This window comes from Ornithodoros turicata, chromosome 6 (assembly GCF_037126465.1).
Source record: "Ornithodoros turicata isolate Travis chromosome 6, ASM3712646v1, whole genome shotgun sequence".
In the NCBI taxonomy this organism is placed as follows: domain Eukaryota; kingdom Metazoa; phylum Arthropoda; class Arachnida; order Ixodida; family Argasidae; genus Ornithodoros; species Ornithodoros turicata.
This window is the reverse complement of record NC_088206.1, coordinates 64271150-64293352: the sequence shown is the minus strand read 5'-3', so window position 1 is coordinate 64293352 and position 22203 is coordinate 64271150. Positions and strand designations below refer to the sequence as shown.

At 43.4% G+C, this 22203-nt stretch overlaps 1 protein-coding gene across 8 annotated transcripts in view; it reads right to left on the bottom strand.

Moving 5' to 3' along the window:
* Positions 1-181: 181 nt before the first annotated feature.
* LOC135397031 (vasodilator-stimulated phosphoprotein-like) overlaps positions 182-22203 on the bottom strand; it is a 34217-nt gene continuing 12195 nt past the window's right edge. For 3 of the 8 annotated variants that reach the window (XM_064628347.1, XM_064628342.1, XM_064628345.1), the window contains exons 2-13: positions 16226-16391; positions 14824-14995; positions 13057-13180; positions 12945-12991; positions 9977-10323; positions 7213-7322; positions 7076-7106; positions 6701-6802; positions 6486-6557; positions 6315-6427; positions 4753-4892; positions 182-3109 (exon numbers count right to left, since the gene is read on the bottom strand). In XM_064628347.1, coding sequence (XP_064484417.1) covers positions 3081-3109; positions 4753-4892; positions 6315-6427; positions 6486-6557; positions 6701-6802; positions 7076-7106; positions 7213-7322; positions 9977-10323; positions 12945-12991; positions 13057-13180; positions 14824-14995; positions 16226-16391 — 1453 coding nt within the window. In that variant the 3' untranslated portion in view covers positions 182-3080. Of the gene's footprint in view, positions 3110-4752; positions 4893-6314; positions 6428-6485; positions 6558-6700; positions 6803-7075; positions 7107-7212; positions 7323-9976; positions 10324-12944; positions 12992-13056; positions 13181-14823; positions 14996-16225; positions 16392-18532; positions 18728-20498; positions 20607-22203 lie in introns of those variants that run through there. The other 5 variants (XM_064628344.1, XM_064628346.1, XM_064628343.1 and 2 more) reach the window with 5 other exon arrangements.

Genomic DNA, 22203 nt, shown 5'->3' with positions numbered 1-22203 from the left:
GTAATGTAGATATGTATACGTTGCTCAGGACATCCGATCACCACAGGTTTCATGCACATCATGGGTTGTACTGCGCTAGGTGGGAGGACAACAAGACTGACGAAGGTTAGAGTGGAGTACACCACAAAGTGAGGACTATTATTATTATTCTTGCGAGTGAATAAGCACAAGTACGCAGTAGTCTTATACTCTCCAATTTATTCACACATATCAGTTCATTAAAGATGGGTTATAACACTGGCTAAAAAAAACAAAAAAAGAAAAAACAAGAGGACGAAAAGAAACTTGCACAAACCCAGATAACACTGAGGAACATTTCCACACTTCCACACTGCCAGGGAAAAAAAAAAAAAAAAACAGGACAGTTGCGTGAGCATTCTCATTCACGCTTGAAATCACGTCACGGAAACAAAACGTGTTCCAGATGCATAGCTTCTCCGAGGTACAAAAGATCCTTTGCTCAGAGACACAGACTGCAAACTTTATACAAAATTGTGCTATTAATATCAGCTGTTATGGCAGTAAATAATGCCAGAGACTAAAATTTTACATCATTAACAACACCATACACATTCCGAGGACTCGCGACATGCTTATCGACTGCACTCAACAGCGTATATAAGTGGGGAGGTTTGAAAAAGAGACGTAGTACCTTGATATGTAAGCAGCCTTGCCGTTATATTTCCTAAACATGTGTGAAATCAAGGGCTGAAAAAAAAAAAAAAAAAAAGCACATTCTGCAAGTACAAGAAATCGAGTCATTTTGTCTCCAAATGAGTCGTATCGGAATGTTCGCACACAAACTCTTGCCCACAAGAAGGAACCAAAGGAAAAAGCATTTGAAAGAAGGAGCAGGAGAAAAAAAAAAGCTTTGGAGAAGAGACTTTTGTTGCCCAGCCATTAAAGGTCACTTTGAACTCCTTGAGTTCTCCTGCGAGTTTAGCACCAGCACCGTTTCTCAACTGTTAAGAGTTTGAACTAAATGAGGAAGACAGGTCACTTGGGAATTTTTTGTTTGTTTGTATATTCATGAAGCACTTTTGTTTGAGCACAAGAAACGAGCACATTGCACGGGTGGTATAATTAGGAAGCCAAAACCAAATTGCACGAAGGTTAAAATGTCAGCCGTCTTTTGTTGTGTCCCACCGTCGATCGAGCAAAGTCGGCACGGTGAACGCACTAAAACTTGCGCAACGTCTCTCCACTCTTACAAAGAACAAACGGTTCATACTTCACGTGCACACTCATTCTCACAGGAAAAGAAATACATTTTAAAAACAGAAAAATGTGTGGTATAAATGCACGCCTCGGTGCGAAAAAAAAAAAAAAAGACGCGCACGCTCAACGTAGAGTGAGCGGGGAGCGACTTAAGTAAAAAATAAGATCACCCTGTGTGTTCGACTGCTCAACATGTATAACTACGTGGCTAAGGAATTGTCCCCCTTGTCTAATCAAAAGATCGAGCTTGACATTAGTATTGAAGCCACCGCTAGTACTTGAGAAAATACACAGTACCAGCTGACAAGAAAATAAATATAAAAGAATATAAAGGAAAGGAAATATAAAGGAAAGGAAAAAAAAAGGAATAAGTAGGCTTACACACACAATAAACCTGTGACAATGGCAAATGCCTCGATCCAGCGAGACAGGAAGCAAGATATACACAGGGTAACTTATTATTTAAAAGAAAACTCACTTGAGGAATTTTATCAAATTATGCTCGAGTCTGTTCAGAACCAACCTGGCCAGTTGTTGATTTTGAGGAAAATCAACAAAAAAACTGAGGACAGACTCCTGTTACAAGAGGGTGCATCTTATAAACAAATGGAACCTATCTGAATGTGCACATGTCTCAGATCAACAGATGTACAAGCAATAAATTAAGTGCAAGAACACGCAGTGTCTCATTTACGGCACAGCACATGCATCATCAACCGAGAGTTTCTTCTTTGCCTCTGGATTACTTCTAAATTTTTGTGCTTTTGGCATAAATTCGTAGTGTGCACATGGTATTGTATGTCATTTACTAGTTTGAACTATTTTCTCCTTCTGTACGTATTTCCTTGCGCTACATAAAAGCGAGCAAAAAGAAAAGCTAAATGTACACAGCACTGCACTCAAGAAAAAGCCATTTTGGCAACAATGTGCTGGTCTCAAAAACTTTATACATTGTGCTCTTACTTACAGTTTACATATATATTAAAAGAGAGGGGTGTAGAGAGAGAGGAGAAAAAAAAAAGGAGGAAGCAGGCCACAACACCAAGCTGCTAGCCACCTGGCAACAACAACAAAAAAACACACAAAAAAATCCCACATTTCTGCTTGGCTCAAAAAACACAAAGAAAATTACCGTTACTCTCTCACACTGCACGACCATAAACTTCTTAGAAACATCAAGGCATTCCTCGAAACACATCTTCCACACATGACGCACGTGCAAAACACACGCTTCCTTTCCAGCACCCGAAGCATTTAAAAACATACCACGGCTTGTGATGGAAGTCTGTTTATGGCAAGTTTATGTAAAAAAGTCTAAGAAACATTCTAAAAGCAAAGAAAATGTGAGGCAAATAAACACCCTAGAAACTGCATGGCTACGTAAGACGCCACTCTTTTACACTTGCGGACGCCATTATCAAATGTGGTGGACGACCGACCACCAAGTGTTTCAATGTCTCCATGTAGGTACAAACTATTCATAATGAACTAACGATAACTATCGGTGGTGACTCCCCCCCGTGGGGGCTCCCACCGGTGATGCACATAAATTATTGGTGATAATGAGCTATTGAATCATCAAATACTGAACGATGCTCGACATGACTGTAATCCATGTCCGTACCAAAAGAAATCATGCGACGCTATGACTGCCATCTTTTCGGATCATCTTGCCAGATCAGATGCATTTCATTCTGTGTAAACAAAACAACGTGTCACAAATCAACAAAGTGTAAAATAAAATCCAGTAAACGGTTCACGTGTGCCAATCAAACATCTTCAGAGTCCCCTCTGGAGGCCACACTGTCCAGTGGCTGTTGGCCGTCTTGGATGTTGTTGGGCGAAGGCCCCCATCACAGTTCTTATCTCCGGTTCAGTTCCATTCTGATAGCTGTGGGAGATTCAAAAGTTGTTCCTATTTTTAAAAGATTCTGCCCCAGTTTGAGAAGGAATACTCGAGTAGCTCATCATCTTACAGAACAGCGTTATACGGTGCACCATCATTAATTTGTCCACTAACTGGGTGATTTCATGCCGGATCAGGCAGGGTGGTCCGGTCGACCTCTCCCAATTTTTTTGTCTCAAACATATATTAAAGCCTTGTCCCTAGGAGGTATATTGGCGCTGAAAGCAGTTGAAAATAATTGGTGGTTATTTTTTAATGAATTATCATTCAGATGTGGGCATTTCGACCAGTGCACTTCCTACGCAGTTTGACGCCACGTATCATCATAATTATAATCAAACCTTAGAATCTTCAGAACTTAGGATGCAATGCTACCCACCCCAGACAATACGTGGAAAGAAATTCAGCTGAATATGTCAAATAGTTGCGAAGGTACGTGGCGTCAAACTGCGTAGGAAGCGCAGTGGTCGGAATGCCCACATCTGAATGACAACTCATTAAAAAATAACCACCAATTATTTTCAACGGCTTTCAGCGCCAATATGCCTCCTAGCTAGGTAGCTCTGTGTGAACTAATTTTGCTTGCATGATATTAATTGGAACACAGATTTTCATTTGAGAGCGAGTCGTGTTTGCATTTTAGTGCCCTTGCAAACATGCACCAGGGGGCACCGATACATCTGAAAACAGCTGCTGCTGGATTACTACGAGACAAAAAAAAAAGACACGAACGTGAATCGATGTGTAAGGAGAGAGAGAGAGAGGGGCCTGTGGCTTGGCTTTCCTTCTCTCTTTGGCTGGTGTGGGGACACACTTGGCTGTGCAGATGCAACACACAAATGGCTATTTTGGTACTTTTGTGACACAATTACAGATTGCTTTTCTTTTTAGCCCCCTGATCCTTTGGTCCAACTTTTGTGCGCTCTGTAGCGTGCATACATACACATCAACTGTGGTCCAATCATCCATGGTGGACAACATTAGTGTCCGAACGAACTTTTTTATTCGCACAAGTATATCGTAGCTCTCCAAGACACTCAAACATAAGCACATTAAGCGAGAAAACCAAATTACCCGTTAGAATGACAGAAGATTCATGCATTGCTCCTTGTAAAATTTAGCCTATAAGGCTTCTCTATAGCGACGGCCACCTTCGCATCCATAGCTTCCGAAACCATGGCGGCATTCATACCGTGCTAACGACTGTCCGCGCACGGGGCTGCCAACATTGCTATATATACTGGTTGTTTCAGTAAGTCCCGTCGTGGCACTACAGTAATGTCAAAATGCTTCACAGCTTGCCACAAGCTCCAGTTGCTAGTGTACAATGTTTTTCAATATTAAAAAAAAATCCATGTTTATTATAATCAAATTTTTAAATCCATAACCAAGTCTTTAAAAATCCAATGCGATGGTTCTTCAACTACAATGTTCTACTTTCCTGACTCAGTTGGGCATTGAGGACTGACTTTTCAGTGTCTTAGTTTGGCAACCATGCACGCAATCTATGTGAGAAGTCTAAATGAGAAACTCTACATATTATATATAACACCCTAATGGAGGATGGTGGTGTTGGGCAGAATTGGGAGGCGGTGTCTTCATGTTTGGCATTGTGGCGTGCCACTCACCTTCAATGATATCTTGTTTCAGCTTGTTGGCTTCCTTGCGGAACTCGTTTAGGAGCTCATTCTTGAATTTCTCCAGGTCTAATGGCTCCACCCCATTCACTCTTAAGGATTCAATGTCTCCCAAGGAGCCTATCCTTTGGCTGCAAAAGTGGCACCATGCTATCAAATCTCTTTTTACACCACAACTGGTTGCAGTTTACAGCACAACCCAAATTTGGCTTCTGCTTTGAAGGGAGATATTGTAACACAATTGCTCTCAAACGAGCCAATCAGAATCCAGCTCTAAAACATGATGACAATAAACCAGAGCGAAGAGCAAAGTTGCATACAGGACGAGCTGTAAACAATGAATGTGTCTGACAGAACTCGGGGCCCTCCAGTATGCAACACGGCATCATGTTGCACAGCCCATGCTGACGTGTTCAGAGAAAGAAATTTTTGCATAACATTTTCGACGTTTCATTTTTAGTCTCGACTGTCTGGTACTTGAGTGTAACAAATTGCGCAGAAGAAAAACGGAGCCTAAGGCAAGTATTGGGGCGTGATAACGTTCTCAGACAACATCATCATCATCATCTTTATTTTTAAGACGATGAATGGTACTCAAACTGTTGCAAAGCCTCCCTTTTAAAGTAGCACAGAAGTCATTTTTGACACCCTGTTTCCTTCCCATAAAACTGCTAAGTAGGCCAGTAAGATGCACCGTGCGAGGTAATTCACACCGCAGAGTCACAATTATCGCAGAAACTGAATTGAAAATACGCCGCAAAAAGCGACCGCGCGCAAAGGCGGTGAAGAGCGGTGCCAGCCCGTGATCTGCCTGGGACCTTGCGCTGACGCTACAAGGAGAATGCTCGCTGATTGGTCTAGAGAAGTGTTGTCTGCTACTCTGCTGTCATCTGCTACTCGGCTGTTCGGGGTTCTGAAAAAGCCTTTCTCCTGACTCGGTAATGATTCGGCCGCTCCTTCTATCCCCAATTCTCAGAGAGAACAGGCAATACTGGTTTACGGCAGCAAAGGGACAAGGCGCTGACCCCCACTGACCGGCGAACCAGAACGAGTTCTCCTTGTAACGTCATCGGTGACATGGCATCATACCTCCTCATCCTCATTATACCTGGAGTGGCGGGTTTAGGGTGAACGCGCGGAGCCATGTTTATGCGAGTTATTTTCTGGGAAACAAATTGCACACATTAAAACCTTTCGCGCTATTCGGTAAAATGACACACACACTTTCATTAGATGTCCTAGTCTGAAATTTTTTTTTGATGGCACTCTGTATATTTCCCATTTTCTACAAACATTTTCACATTATTTTAACATTTGCTATTGCTGCACACCAGTGAAATCACTGACCATAGGCTGTGCGATCCCTTGCAAAATATATTATGAAAATGGGCCATCCTGAGTTGAAATAAATGGGGTGCTCCTTTGTATAATACCTTCAGTAATTATGAATTGCTCCCATAAAAGAATAATCCAAATTCAATCAATCAATCAATCAATCAATTCAGTAGTCAATTACAAAGTCTAGCTGATGCTTGTACTAATAATGTCCTCACCCTCTGCCAGATCGCGGAGATTCGGCGCCGTTGCTGCCTGCTTTGCTTGGGCTGTTCCCATTGGTTGTGCCCTGTTTCTCCCAGTTTTTCCTCTCTGCGGAAGATTCGCCATCCTGAAAGAATTGTTTTTGGCATCAGGACTGTCCCAACACCCACTGGGCTTGTAGTTACAATTTCCCACACTCTCGTTCGTGGATTGGAAAGTTTTCCGTTCGCGGATTGCAAACTTACTTTCATGGAACTCTGAAATGGAAAGATCACCCCCAGCACATTATTGAAATATGTATCAGCATTAATAATGAGCCTTCCAAGGTATATTTGGGAGCTGAGCGAGAGGCGGAGATAGAAAAAAAATAGATAAAAATCCATGGAAAGCACCCATTCACCCTGTTGCAATGCTGATTTATGCCAACCAAAGGCCAGAGCATGTGTTCTTGATCTAAGTCGGGCATAAAGTGATACACTGCCGCAGTTCTTACTTCAATCAGCTGCAAGAAACAGCATGGTTGCATTCTGTCATATGTGGTTGTTCCTTGTAAGCTTTTATCTAGGCCACTATACTGCCACATATATGTCCAACTTTGTACCCAGACGGAAACTTTTCTTTTTGTATTAATTTTCCAAAAATTGCTGCAATTTCGTAACAAATCAGAAACCTTTCTTTTTCGAACATTTGTCTTACGAGACACGATTATTCCCGACCCATATGCAGCAATATAGAACAACTTTTCAAAAACTTTTTTTTTGCTCCTTGGACCTACCTGGCTATGGCTATTTTCTGCTTGGGCTCTTCTGCAAGAGAGGAAGGAATTTAACTCATTTGTGGGACTCAACCAGGTTTTGGAATACTCTTTTTTTTTTTTTTTGCAGTACAACTCAAAACGTTCTCGTTACGCACCTCCTGGCCAGAGTGCCTTTCATCTCGTCCATCATAGATGCCATCGTAGGGACCCCTGCACTGCTGCCCCCCTGCGACGACTTTCGCTGACCTTCTGTGCCATCATAAATCTGCAATGGAAAAACGTCCCCATTCAGGCTTAAATGGACCACACCACAGACAGTGGAACTTTCAGGTGCTGCAGCAAACGGGACTAGTGCCACTATCTGGGCCTCCACGTGTTATACACCATGGGCTCGATGCTCAACTCTTCGTTATTCCGTCGTGCACAATAAACGCATCACCTCCCTGTGATTCATCAAAAGCTCCTGCGTTTAGGCCTATTGCAACGCTTATTTACTATCCCCAGCCTAACAGCTGGTTTTCACGTAGTGCGACGTTGACGGCGTGCAAACTTAAAAAATACATATAACAAATGTTGTGTTCAGTTCGGCGTCGCGCTCTGGGCCCGGAAGCTCTCAAGAAAAACCTGCACCACACTAGCGCTGTCCGCATGGCCCGAAAGAAAGCAGACCATGATCCGCGACGAGAAACAGTTATAGTGTACCCCTTGACATAGGCCCTTGCAATGGCGTGCTGCAGCTTTCTCCCAGCGTGGTTTCAAGGAGTGCGCACCTTCCACGTGTGATTTGTTGCCATCGTGTCTTTGAGTAATACCCCTTCCTGCCACACGGGAGATTTGATGGTCAGCGAAAGCGATGACCATCCGACATTTCGCTGTTCATTGACACCACACAGGTGATTAGATGCACATTAAAGATGTACATGCACGTAAAGCTTTTGTTGGATGAAGCATTGAGAGAGAAACAAAACTGAATGCAAAAGATGATTTTCAAGCTTGAATTGTGTGTTTTATTTGTTTGCATTTAGCTTCTTTTCGTTGGTGTCGCGGAAGCAGATAAACTTTCAGACAGCTCAACGGGTGCTCTGTGCATGCACGACGTAGCAGGGCGCTGTGGTGAAGAGTAAAAAAGTAAATATGTGATATTGTATTTACTTATTTTTGGCACTTTGTGAGTTTTTGTTTACTGCTTGCTTGCTCGCTGAGTACGAGACTGCCACCGGCAGTTTTTTATGGTCATCGCTAGCTTCAATGATGTATCTGGACCAGTCTTGTACGTAACGGGTAACGGGTAATTGCGTTACTAGTAATCAATTACTTTTTTTTAGTAATTTGTAACGTAATCGATTACTTTTGGGGCCCAGTAATTTTTTGAGTAATTCAATTACAATTTTCAGTAATCGATTACCAAGTAATCGATTACTTGGAAACTAAAGAATCCACATTGTTCGGGACGACGCACACACACATATATATGGGATGATTCACCGCCGCGAGAAGACAAAACCAACTGCCCTCTGCAAGTTCGGTGCAAGGCAGCTGTCTTATCTCTAGGACTTTTCCCGCAACAATTACTTACCCGAGGACCCCGAGGTCAATTGCCACAGTGTTCCGCACGTGTAGTGTATTTTTGAGACCACTGTCCTCTCCCCATTCATGTGTACTATCTATCCGTAACCCGACCCTGTATGCAGTAAGTTGGACTGTAGGTTGTACCGTGAACCTGATGAGTCATTTGTGGGAGTTCCAGTTGGGACTCTTTTCACAGAACTCTCAAAACTCTCAACCTCTCAACACATTTTTCGCAGAACTCTCGACCCCGATAACCCAATGCCACTCTTGTGACCATGAGCCCCTGTCAGTCTTGTGCGGAATACTGTCGATATCACAATGATGTCGACACTCAGTTTCCTTTTTTTTTTGTGGATATCATTTTTTCTATCTTTTTCTATATCGTTTTCTCAGATATCGAAAGTAATTGGCAAAGTAACGCGTTACTTTTCAAGGCGTTAGTTCATTACTTTTTCCGGCAAGTAATTTGTAACGGTAAAAAATTACTATTTCATACAAGGTAACGGTAACGGTAATCAATTACTTTTTTTTAGTAACGTGTACAAGTCTGATCTGGACCCTCAACTGCATTGATGACCACCTAGTTTAATGGTAATCCAAAGTGACCATGTAGCAGTGTCCGATTATCATTCAGTTCGATGACCATCAAAACGCTCGTGTGGCAGAGGTATAGCCTATCTTATATTTATTCAACTGTGAGGCAGTATATTAATTCAAAGTAATTTATATGCCATCGACCCGCACGTTCTGTGTGAGCAGATTACCATAGCAAACGATGCTACCCATCATCAACAAACTATTCCACTACATAATCATATGAAAATTTATATATATATATGTTTCCGTATTGCCAACATTTAATTCTTCAAACTGCGCGCTCCAACGCGCTATTTCATTACACTTACGTATATGCATTGTCACATCAGCACCAAGTGCCTGTGCAGTAATTAATTACAAGTAGCCCAATTAGTCTAGTCAGTTACATTCTCAGTAACTAATTACTTCCAGGAACACTACATGATTGTCACTGTAGCTTAATTATGTATTGAAACAAATGTAACTCAGGGCAACTTACTTACTTTTTTAGTAATTGTAATTAACTTACAATGATGCTTTTGTAATTGTAACTAATTTAGTCACTTGATGAGCATGTAATTGTAACCTTCACAGGTGTGCTTTGCACCATCCAATGACAAGTAACTAACTAAACACAAGTAATTGTATCGTGGCAAAAACATAAATTTAACACAAGCCTTCAATGGGAGGGAGAATCATGAGGTTTTCAGGCCTGGTGTAACACATGGAGCATCCACATACACATGGAGACCCCCACTGCATCGTAACATATACCTTGTTGGAGGTTTTCTTAAGCTTGGCGCCCGCAAGCGCTGCGGCCAGTGACATGGGTGCGGCGCTTTTGTCTTCCTTGTCTGCTCCTCCACTGGGGGGCATGGGAGGGGGTGGCGGGGGTGGTCCGCCACCCATGCTTGTGGGTGCGGGAGGTGGGGGAGGTGCTGGTGGTGCGGACACAGATTGAGGAACAGAAGAGGACGCGACGGGCTGTTGCTGTGCTAGGTTGTTGCTTGGTGCCGACGAAGTCCTATGGTGGCCCATGGCTACGGGGGGTTGTGGAGGAGGCTGAGGTGGGGCAGGCGGAGCGCAGGCCGGAGATGCCGGGTGGCTCATGTTGCCCACTACTTTAGAAAGTATAAAAGAATGTTTAGTACCTTAGCTTCACTATGCCGCCGCCATGTCTACCTAAATTAAAAGCTACGTTCCCAAGAGCAATTTTAAGACAGAAGTGCTACAAATATGGGAAACTTCTCCCTCACATAATTTCAAGCTTGCAAGAGGTCTTTCTTCTTTCCTTTTTGCAAAATAATAGGGAACACAGAAGACAATACAAGGTTGTCTCACTGCAGTTGCAGACTGCTTTCTGGTAGAAATGGGCTGTTCTGATGAAGGGAACAAAGTAAAATTGATTGATTGATTTCTGGCGCAATAGCAGCGAAGGTTATAAGGAACAATGTAAAAAAAGAACTAGGATCATGTCTTGGGAGAGCAGAAAGACAAACCCAAGAGATCGTGTTGCCTGTCACTTTGTCATACCTAGTATTGGGAATCACAGGGTATTTTTTCAGTCCTGGGATTTCTGGTGGTCGGGATTTTTGCCAACCAACCCCAGGATGCAATTGAAATCAGACAGAGACAGTGTGCATGCACACCATTTGAATAGTAACCATGATATTCTCTGTAACTCTGACTGCCCAAAAGACTGTGGATTAGCCTTTATAAGCTGGGACTTCGTTGGACATGTCAGACTAAACTACTTTTTCTATTTTCTCTGTGCTTTTTTTCTGTTCTGATGCCGTGGTACACTATTTATGTCTGCTATAGTTCAGTGCTTTGTTAAGAAGCATGGCATATCAAACTTGATGGATGGCTCATTAGGACGATATGCAGTGGTGCACAGACAGCGATAAAGAACTGTCCGAGAGCTACGAGGACTAACTCCGGAGCAGAAATGAACGTCGCTTCCAATTTGTGCACAAACTTTCATGTTTTTGCAAACACAAAACACTGAGTTTTGCTTTGGAATCAGGTAAACATGGTACCCATTCTAATGAAAGTACAGTCAAACCTCGTTAAGATGACACTCGTTAACACACATCCCCACTTTACGACACTTTTTCTCCGGAACCATTCCTTCCCAGTGAACTCCGCATGTAACTCTTGTTGTAAGGTGACATTTCGTTAATATGACAATGACCGGTATTTTCAGCACAACTAGGGGGCAAATACGTGTATTTTACCATAATTGCTATGACCTTTAGTCACTGAAGCGACGGTTCTCCTGACCTATAACGGCCAAAACGCGGGTGCGCTTTCAGGGGTGATTCATGATGCCCTTGTTTGACATGCTTAAAAGAGCAGTGTCCTTGGTCATAGTGACCAGCTGCAGTCGAACGGCATTCACCGACCATGTCTCAGAAGAAGCACAAACGAATGGAGCTGACTTACGGAAGGAAGAAGCATATACGAGTCAGATCAAGAATTAGACTAAGCAAATGCATTTGCAAGACCTTTTAAAAAAAATCAAAATTGTCTCATTATTCCTGTTCCGTTACTTATGTAACTTTCTACTTTTCAAAGCATACGTAAACTGCATCATACGATTTGAAACATGTCTTATTTGTAGGGGTATGCGAATCCAAATATTTAAAGTCGAATCGAATATCGAATCGAATGGAGGAAAAAATTCGGAATACAGAATCGAATATTCACGCAAAATTTACAATATGCGACTTTCGCACTAAAAGTTTCCATTTTGTAGCCCATGGCTTTAGTGTAATTTTTCTGGCATTAACTGTCACAAGAGAGACGTGCAATTCTTCTGCTAAAAGCCCCTACTCTTTAATTTTACATGAGACTGCTTCCTGCTTTTCAGGTGAGCCCACACTTACTGGAGTGGTTACCTTCATTTCAAACTTTTATGTCAGGCAGTAGCATGTTATGCGGATGGGGCTGTAATTGTTTCAGACAACCACAGGCCATTTGTGAAACAAACGAATTGGCATCCTGCCTCGGCTTTGCCATGAACACCCTGTAGTTTCTTTGCACTCGCCCTAGGAAGTTGCACTACTGAAATTTTAGACTTAAAGGACATCTTTATGACACCCTTCTTGTTCGTGGGCTGTAGTCATTATTCGAGAGTCCTAACTTTTTGAAGGCAACCTCACAGATATCAAATCAAAGTCCCTCGTCGGCACCGCTAAACTGCATGTGGGACGGGCACCACCCCTTCCACAGGCGATGTCTACAAAGCTAACTTTGGATAACGTTATCGTGAACTAAACACTGTCCCGCCTGTGTTGGTCCTGCAGCAAGGGCAATTTCGTAAAGCAGGCTTCACCTCATGCACGGAAGCATCAGGTGAAGCCCACTTTCAGGTTGTGTCGTTCATATTCGTGGAATAGTCGAATATTCAAAAAATCGAATATTGGATATTCGATTCGCAAATCGAATAGTTCGAGCGTTTGATATTCGATTCGAATTCGAGAACTCGAATATTCGCACACCCCTACTTATTTGTTAATATGACTAACGAGTTTCGAATGCACACATAAAAGCCGTAGAGCGATTCAGGTTTGTATCTGTTACAATTTTGACTGAATTTCATCCAGCAAGAAAGTTTTGTTACCTCGTACTACCGTGCCTCTCTCGCCCTCCGCGATTACCCACACCACTGTACTAAGCACTAAATTTCCTGGGTCGCATCACCCACAGAAAGTAAGACAGGTCAGTGACGAGAACTCACCGGCGTTTGTGCTCATATAGTGTTGCTGCTGAGACTGTGGCGTTTGCCTGCGCAGATACAGAAACAAGAATGAATGGTGCAATACAGGAAGCATTCCTAAAGAGAAACCGACCAGCCTCTCTGGTGGTCTGGCATTTCATCTTGGGACGATGTGACGCTTCCGATCGTTTGGTAGATGGGCTGCACTTGGTGTTGAGGCACGGGCGGTGGAGGCGCGGGCCGAGCACTCTGGGAACCTGCAACGAACGTAGGGGATGACAGTTCTTGATTTTGTTCTTTTATTGTTGTTATTTTTGGATTCAGCGGATGTTTTTCGATGTTCATCGATTTTCACGCAATCGGCGTTTTTCCGCGTGTTGTTTTTGTTTTGGCACGTACGTTTTGTTTTGGTACGCATGTATACACGCCGGAAATGTTTTTTCCGGCGTGTATACATGGTTTACCGGGCATTTATCGACGAATAAAAATCACAATGTAGGTAATTTCCGCACGACGCTCGTTCGACGTGGTGTTGATGTTGATCAAGAAAAACAATAGGGAGAGATTGAATTTGTCGTACGCAACATGGTGTTGTTCGCTGCGGTGGCATTTTACGGCTTACAAAAAGTAAACAGACATTTTTCGCAACCATCGTATTTCCGTATGGCTTTCTGATCCGCATCAACAACGGGCTGGGCATCTGCAGCAATTTATCTCTGTCCTGGAATGCCCTTCGTATTCAGAGTTTTTCGATTTAAACTGAATGAGGGAAAATTTACCCGGCGTATGTTTTTCTATTAAAACGAAAAACGCTGAACCCTATTTATAGCGTGTTGCGGCAGCTAGTATCTACTGGCTCAAGAAGGCAGTGTTGCAGAAGTAAAGACAGAACAAGGAACACGTAGAGAGACAGTGATATTCTTGGGAGGGGATGCGCATTTGGGACAATACGCGTTTGAAACAAAATATCGTGGGACAATCGAAGTAGTACCCCTAACCATATACTATTGATGAAAAACAAAGCAGAGTGAGATCACCTCTCTTTTTCTTTTTCCCTTTTTTCTAGCCAATGGAAAACTGTTGCCTCTGGCAATATGGCGAAATGCCTGCCTGGGGTTTCGGAGCTGCGCTTTCTATCTCAAGTGCATTTTACGTGCACCGAAAATGGTTCTGGTCAATTCTTCTGCTGAAAACACGCTATCAGAATTTATTTATTTATTTATTTTGGTACCCTCAGGGCATAAGCTTTACAGAGGGGAGTGGAACAAGAAACTAAAGAAGAAACGACAAGCACATACAAGGCAATTTCAATCATAACATAACATAAAAATGCAAAAAAAAAAAAAAAATGAACACGCAGACAAGGTGGCCTAACAAAACTAATCACTGACAGAGTAATGAATTGCTACTGATTTCTTGAAGAGTGTAATGTCAGTTATTGATGATAATGATGATGGCAGTTGGTTCCACTGAAGCGATGTTCTAGGTATGAAGGACTCGGAAAACGTTGTGGTTGCACAGCGATGAATACCCACTTTCTGGCTATTATCGACGCGACGCGATATGTAATGAGGTGGGAGAATGAGCGATTCCTTCAACGAAGGGTTGTGGTGATAGATTTTATGAAAGAGGTTCAGGCGACTCAATTTACGGCGTACAGACAGAGGTGGGATATGGAGGCTACTTTTCATTGATGATACACTATTATTTCGGACACAGCTCCGCAGCACTACTGGCAGTACATATTTCGGGGATATTTCATTGCGATTCAACAGCACTGAATTCCAAATACTTTGGTGCGTTCATGTAGTCGATACACCGCAGATTTGGCTAAGTTTTGGTGCAGATTCCCTCGCGTGCATGTTCCATAATCCTGTAGTTGACAGCAAGAAGCACGTACTGTTGTGGTTGAGCATCTCGATGGCCCTGAGCATGGCCGCCGCAAATGTGTCTGCGTCGTCCGTGCTGCTGAAATTCAGGCCGTAAACAGTGCGGTTGTCTCGCCATTGGTGAAAGGTTGCGGTTGCCTGGCTGTACTTCAGGCCCTTGAGAATCGAGCAGTTGATGACTACCTGCGGAGACAACAGTGGTTGCGATCACCTTCGAATCATGACAATGAACATAACAGGAGTGCAATAGGCCTGTGTGTCAAAGCTTTGATTGATTGGTTGATTTTGTCCAGGTGCCTGCCAACAACCAAGTCGTAGCACCGAGAGAGTAAAGTAGAAACAAGACGCTGCTAACATGTGAGCAGCGATCGCTGTACTTTTCCTGCAAACTGAACAAACCAGGTTCTTTACGCAGTCTACGAAAATTCAGTTTGTGAAGCGTGTAGTAACACAATTCTTTATCGAGCCATACTAGATAAGACCTACAATGCTGTTTGTCTCTAGGAATAAGCAGACACGTGGCATCATGAACAATAGTTGGGCACATTTCAACGTATATCAAAGGAAACTTTGATGGTGACACTGTTGTAGGTACAAGCACTAATAATTGAAATGCACTCTGTGTGGTTCAATATTTCGAGAATGGCTCGACAGAGCCCACCGTAAAGTCATGCAAGTCTCTCTGTCGACAGTAGAGTGTATACAGTGTGACAGGGGGCTTCCATTTTATGGCGAGTCAACAGAAGGTTTCACATTCCATGCGCATTTTTGTAGAAATATTTGTTGCTGTTTGTCAGTACGGTAGAACCCCTTTATAGAGAAGTCGTCTGGACCACGAAAAATCTTCACTATATCAGGGTCTTCACTATTTCAGTAGTTCACTTTTGTCTGGCATGTATGACCCACAGAATGCCTGTAAGCAGCAGATATTGGTTGTAATGGAATACACACACTTTATTTACATGAAAACACACGATAGCAAGTACATTTGGAACTGGTGCTATCTGAAGTGTTGCAGTAAGGTGGTCTGCACAAGATTTTGCCTGGAGAATGTTAAGGAATTTTCAATCCCCCCAACATTTTGTACTCATCCTCCCAACATCCTTAGCATTTAATGCCCTTCTAATAGCATCAAGTGCTGCTACAACCTCATGGTAACTAGGGGGCTCTTGAGGCCCTTCACTGTCTTCCACTTCCATTTCCCCCTCAGCTTCTGAAGCATCTAATACCTCCTCACAGAAGATCTCACCGCCTAACAAAAGACCCGATGTTTGCACTTGTCAATATCCACCTTGTCAATATCCACAAAGTCTCCAAATGTACAAGGCGCATCCAGTTGCAGTTGTGTGGCTAGCAGCACAAAGTCTTCATCATCACTGATGGTAACATCACATTACTACGGGTATTACTCACCTCATGGTCCTGAAGTTTTCGTCCCACAACTCGGAATGTGCCGTTGACTGTGTGCTGATAAATGTGCACTCTTGAGAGACCGCTTGAGGACCCGCTTGGGACCCACTTCTTGTTGTGGTCATCATACACCAGCACGGAGGCCCGTACTGCTGCCACGGACTGCTCACTGCATATACAATAGAAAGTAGCATCTTAGAATGCGGATATATTGACAAAAATCATCGTAAGAAGAAAGTGGCGTCGCATTAAAAAGCACCAATATAGCGACTGACCACGTGCTACAAGAGCATGCTCCAGTACCACAAGATTAACGCATCAGAAATACCGTCACTTATTTTCCATCCGCGGGAAAGCAACACAGTGTGCATGCACATCTCATTTCGTACTTCCTAAAAAGTATATGTGCTGCTTTGAAAACCAAATAAACAGGTTATCCCTAAATAGTGGAATATATATGTTATGTTTGCAAAACTAGAGATATACAAGTAGCTCCTTCCCACCAACATCTGGCAACCATCAGTACACAGCCTTCAAATGACAGATAAGATAATCATACCATGGATCAATTATGATGAAGTCGTTCTTAGACTTCTGAAAATTCTTGCGCATTTCCTGAACTCTGGATGTCATGGGACCATTCCTTCCCACGCAAGTGCACACAAAATCCGTTACGACTCTGAGTTCCTTTACGACTACCCTTCCGACCACAACGTCTTGGATGGTTGAGTCGATGCTGATGAACCAATTAACGGGCTCGCCTCTACCTTGCGGTTACGCCTGAGCAGCTGGGACACATACGTGTGAGCCTTCATCAGGCCTTGATAATACATATGCTCTTGAAGTTTCCAATGAGTCAGCTGATTGTGTCCAATTTTAGTTTTCCCTCTCCCTTTGCCTGGCCCCCCCATTTATGTTTATTTGAGTAGTGTTTCTAATATCTGAGATGAATACCGTCACAAGCCAAGCCTCAAACAGGTTGGTATCTCGAAGACACTGCGTTTGCACTTGTACAATCCACACAACTTTAACGGCACAGTGATTTCAGAAACTACGTATTGTTGTTATTTTGTTATTTTGCTCGAACGTTTGGTGCCAGAGAAATATCGGCCTTCTGGTTTCCTAGATTAGACCTATAATTCAATTCAAATTTGGTTCTTACACGTATGGGCTGCAGGTAGAAAGCAAACAGAATGTGGAAGTGAATAACACTGAGCAAACAGCAGAATGGTTACAACACAGAAAAGAACACGCGTATAATACATGTGATGTCATGTGTGGGACACAGTGTGAACCCTAAAAGCTGTGTTCGATCCCCAGCTCATTTGGCCGCTCACATCTGTATAGCTATCAAACATGTTGGTAAACTCTCCATATCTACGCTTTTCTAGTACATTTACGAACAGGACTGGGCTTATTAACATGACTTTAATGTTTCATCACAATATTTACTGCCACTCTATTTTGACTCATGTCTGGTTTGAAGAATGGCAGAAGGTGACAGTCGGGTGGATCTAGGCCAGGGGTACAGATGTCCTGACCCCCTCAATTTTTGACATCACCAAGTGCTTCAATTTAGCTTATGGAACGCATGTACCATGCTGTTCACGACTGAACCCCTCCTGAAAAAAAAAAAATCTTGTGTCCACCTCAGGTGACAGTGGCAAGAAGGCATGTAAGTACCTACATCTACAACTCAGGTATGCTTCCCACTCATGCATTTGGGGAACATGACTGTACAGACTTCATAGGAGAGATTACTTCTAAGATTACTTTTAATTCCATTGTCACATTCCATTAATGCCCCCCCCCCCCAATTTACTTGCACTTCACGTACCAACAGTATTTTTGGGAAAGGGAAAGAAATTGAGGAAAGATAGCACAAGTAGTCCAATTTCCCCTTACCCTTATAGTGTCACGCACGTAGTATATAAATGCTTCAAATCGGAGGGAAAATGATGGCCTATCTCGCAGAAGAATCTGACATTTCAGAGAGCACTTCGCTGCTGAATTCAACGTGCCTCCATACGCTAAGCATCGTAATAAGCGGAATCATCAAACCGTAACGGCCCATCAAAAAAGTGTAGCGTTATTTCGAACCGAGTTAAAAGCAGTAAAGAGAGTAAAGGCATCGCGTTTCCACTCCAGAATTCGCGCTCCTCGCTGACACAATGCCTTCTGCGATCGATTTAATCGAATACCTCATCTACGACGCACTTTCGTGCCCGTTTAATATCAGGTTTCACATGAAAACGGGACTTTTCTACGGGGTAATTTGCATGGCGATAAGAACCGAACATCGATACTCACTAGTTTGAGAGGATGGACTTGACTTTGCCCTGCGACACACCTTCGCAATTTAGCATGTTGTTTTGTTGATTTGGACTAAAGTTACAGTCGATACGAATGAAGGTAAAAAAAATTGAATAATTTTGTACAACCGCTCACCGGTTCATCCCGCGGCCGCTCAAGCAACGAGCCCAAGCCAAACAAGCTGAATGGCGCTGCGTACGCTTACTTCTACGTCGTCTGCTATCAATGGCTTTTTGTCTGCTAAAAATTGATACTTTCGACTACATTAATCGTGCTGACAAGTATCATGAGGCAAGCGTGAAGTGAACGCGACCAAGCACAGACTAAGAATATGTTGCCCAAACCAAAGGCTCCATTTTTGGAAAGCAGAAGAAGGTTTTGACACATATGTATGGGGGCTGTCGTCTGCTACTCCGCTGCGTCTGCTATCGTGCAGCTATATGTGCGACACGATATCGCATGCGATGTCTAGCGTAACTAAAACGCATTAACGACAAACGACCATGTCTCCACGTTGTGTTTCTAATGAATTCAACTCTCAAGTTTATAAAAATGCACGCGTCAACAGGGACGCATAAAGATCAGAAGCGGCGTCCGAGTAGACTAAAAAGCGTTTCTCTAATTTCGGCCAAGGAAGGAGCTGTCACATATGTGACACGTCGCAACAGCTAAGTGAGCGCACTCAACTCTACCGACGCCCTGAGTGCTCTGAACATCTGCCTCCTCCTTCGCGCACATAATCTCATAATCCCGTTCGCGCGCGCGCGCGCTCAAATGCTCAAAAACGTCGTCTGCTTTTTCCGTCCACATCCGGAAGCTCACAACCACACCCCTCAGGCGTCATTAGCGCTGCGAAAGTTAGTGCGGCAGAAAAACTGAGCACCAGCCACGACTCCTATCGCCCTTGACACAAAGAACAGCAGCTGCGGCTATGGTCCACCTCCAACGTTGTAAACGTCACGCATGATGGTTCACGCACAACGAAAGATGAAGACACAATAAGAAGCAATAAAACAAATCCGTCTAAAAAAAATAAAGTGTACAAAAATCGGAGCAGGAGCGGCATCGTTCGTGCAGACCGTGCTTCACGCACTGTATTGCTGCGCCTTCATCTGCTAGCGTTTATCGTCTGCTTGTTTTGACGCACCTGATGCTTGCGGTCAGATTTTAGCACGAAGATTCGTGCGCGAAGGGCCGACGCTTGGACAGGAGCTACTAAAAGAAAATACTGTGCTTGATTAGCATTATTCCAGGAAATGAAAAGGTACAATTCCTTTCAAGATATGGAAATCGGAAGTCGCTAATTTTCCGTTGCGTCCCCTCTGGCTCACAAAAGATTGGCTATGTTCCAGGTAAACCTTCATGATATTGGCTCGATATACCTTGTTGTCCGAGATCACAAGACGGCTGGGTTGGCAGGACGTTTCGGTAAACAAGGACACACATCAGCACCGAGCTTTCGCAAGATCCCATGCGCATGCGTGATGGATCACCACAGGCTTTATCGCTTCTCGAGCTGGCCAATCGCTCGTACGCTGAGCAGAACAAAATTATTTGAAGAGAGAGAAAGAGAGAGAGATAGAGAAAAAAAAGCGTGCACTATGCGTAACTTACATGGGTAGCGGTTCATATTGTTTCCTGTCTCCAAAGAGTAGTTAGTAAAGTAAAAGTAGTAAGTAAAAAAGTAAGCAAAAGAGTTCAATTTCCCACGTCTCACCAAACAACAGGCGCGAGGGCAGTACAGGAAAGAGAGAGTTTTAATTTAAAAAAAAAAAAAAAGCACGGGCTCTAAAAAGACGATCTTGCACGCAGTGAAACTGCCGGAACATTCAACAGCTGCCGCCTTACCATTACTCGGTTAAAAAACGAGAAACTCAGCAAAATGCGGAAAGATCGACCATATTACTCTCATTACATAAATGGCTACGACCAGAGACACGAAAGATCATATTCGAGACATTACCATTGGGGATCATATCCGGGAACGGAAGTCAAGTTCGAAGCAGACGACAGCATCGGATTGATTTCCATTTTCCATCTGCTCCATGCAGTTGTGGAACGTTTTCTGCTAACTGCGAAGCTCAAACTAGAGCAGCGCACGTTTAAAAAATGTACCTACTTTTAGCCTTCCACATCATTTCCGCTCTTTTTCTTCGTTGTTTTATTCGTTTGTTCTCCCGCGTGAGAAAGTATATTCGGCAAGGCGTCCAAAAAGTTCGCGACGTCATTACAGCGGGCGGTAGCAATGCGAAAGGGCTTCACGAAGATACAGTGGCAGAAGAGCCTCGTCAAGGGAAATAATGATCATGTGACCGAGCCTTCGTGCGCGACAATATAACATACAACAAGGGAGGAATTCATGCCCAAGAAGAAGAAGAAAAAAAAAAGGGGGGGGGGACCTGGAGGTATGTCACCTGGACTGATGTTAAGCTAGAACGCAAAGCTGTCCCTATGCAAACGACGTTGTAATTGCTCGTGCCACACAAAAAGCAGAAGCAGCTACAAAAGGAGGTACGTGTGCGTCATTCTAACACTGATACTATCAGTCATGTCCATATAATATATACTAGCATATGAAAAAAAGAAAAAACAGTGGGCGCTGTAAACGAACAGAGACAATTCGGCGGGTGGTGATTTTCCCTGTTTCAAGTCCCCGATTTTACGATCCTGCCTCAAGGAAATAATTCTGGATGTACTCAAAAAAAAAAAAAAAAAAAAGAAAAAAGAAAAAAAGAACCGGGTCAGTCACATTTGCAACTACCAGCGAAACAATACAAAAACTTATGAAGCAAAAACAAACACTTTTTCCAAAAGTACAAATATATTAAACGTATAAACGCCACCCGACCTTCCGATACACTTTCCCTCATCCCCATAATAGCTCGGAAGTCACAACTCAAATTCGCCCAACCTCAACGAGTTACACCAACCTCTATCCCCCCCAGAAGCCCCCCCCCCCCGAGTTCTCCTTTCCTTTCCTCTTCCCCAGCCGACCCCATTTCATTAAAGTCCACGTCACTAATTTCTCCACATCGAAGTCACCCTGAACAAGGGGGAGGGGAACACCCACGTTGTTTTCTGCGCATACCAACGACTTCTCCCCCTCATACACGGTATATTCCAAAGCAGACGACACACACGTGTTCCCCTACACTGACGTCACAATGAGTCACAGTGACCCTCCATACCCAATCAATATACGCTCACGAACACCCCGTAGTCCTCCATGAAGCGAGTCCTAGCGAAAGCTAGTCGACTAGAACGAATGGGATGTCAACATTGCAGTCCGACTGCTGCGGACTACACGAAACGTCATGTGGCCTCAAAAATTCATCTAGGAAGACATAGCGTAACTTTCCGTGTATTCACACCAGCAACGTTCCCCAGAATATTCCAGCGCAAGATGCGAAAAAAACGTCACGTCTTTTCTTGCTCTTCTAACCATCAGCCTTCTCGTCTGCTACGGAATGTCGATATTTCATAGCAGACGACAAGGCCGATGGTGTGTCGTCTGCCATGTGCACAGTAACGGAACTTCCGCACCGTGAGCAGTTTTTTTTTTCTTTCTTCTTCCACCAGATATTCTGTAGGAATATCTCTCATGTGAATACCCGGTTTATGATGTCTTACAAAAGAATAAGTTAGACGAATGACACGTACAAGCCCTG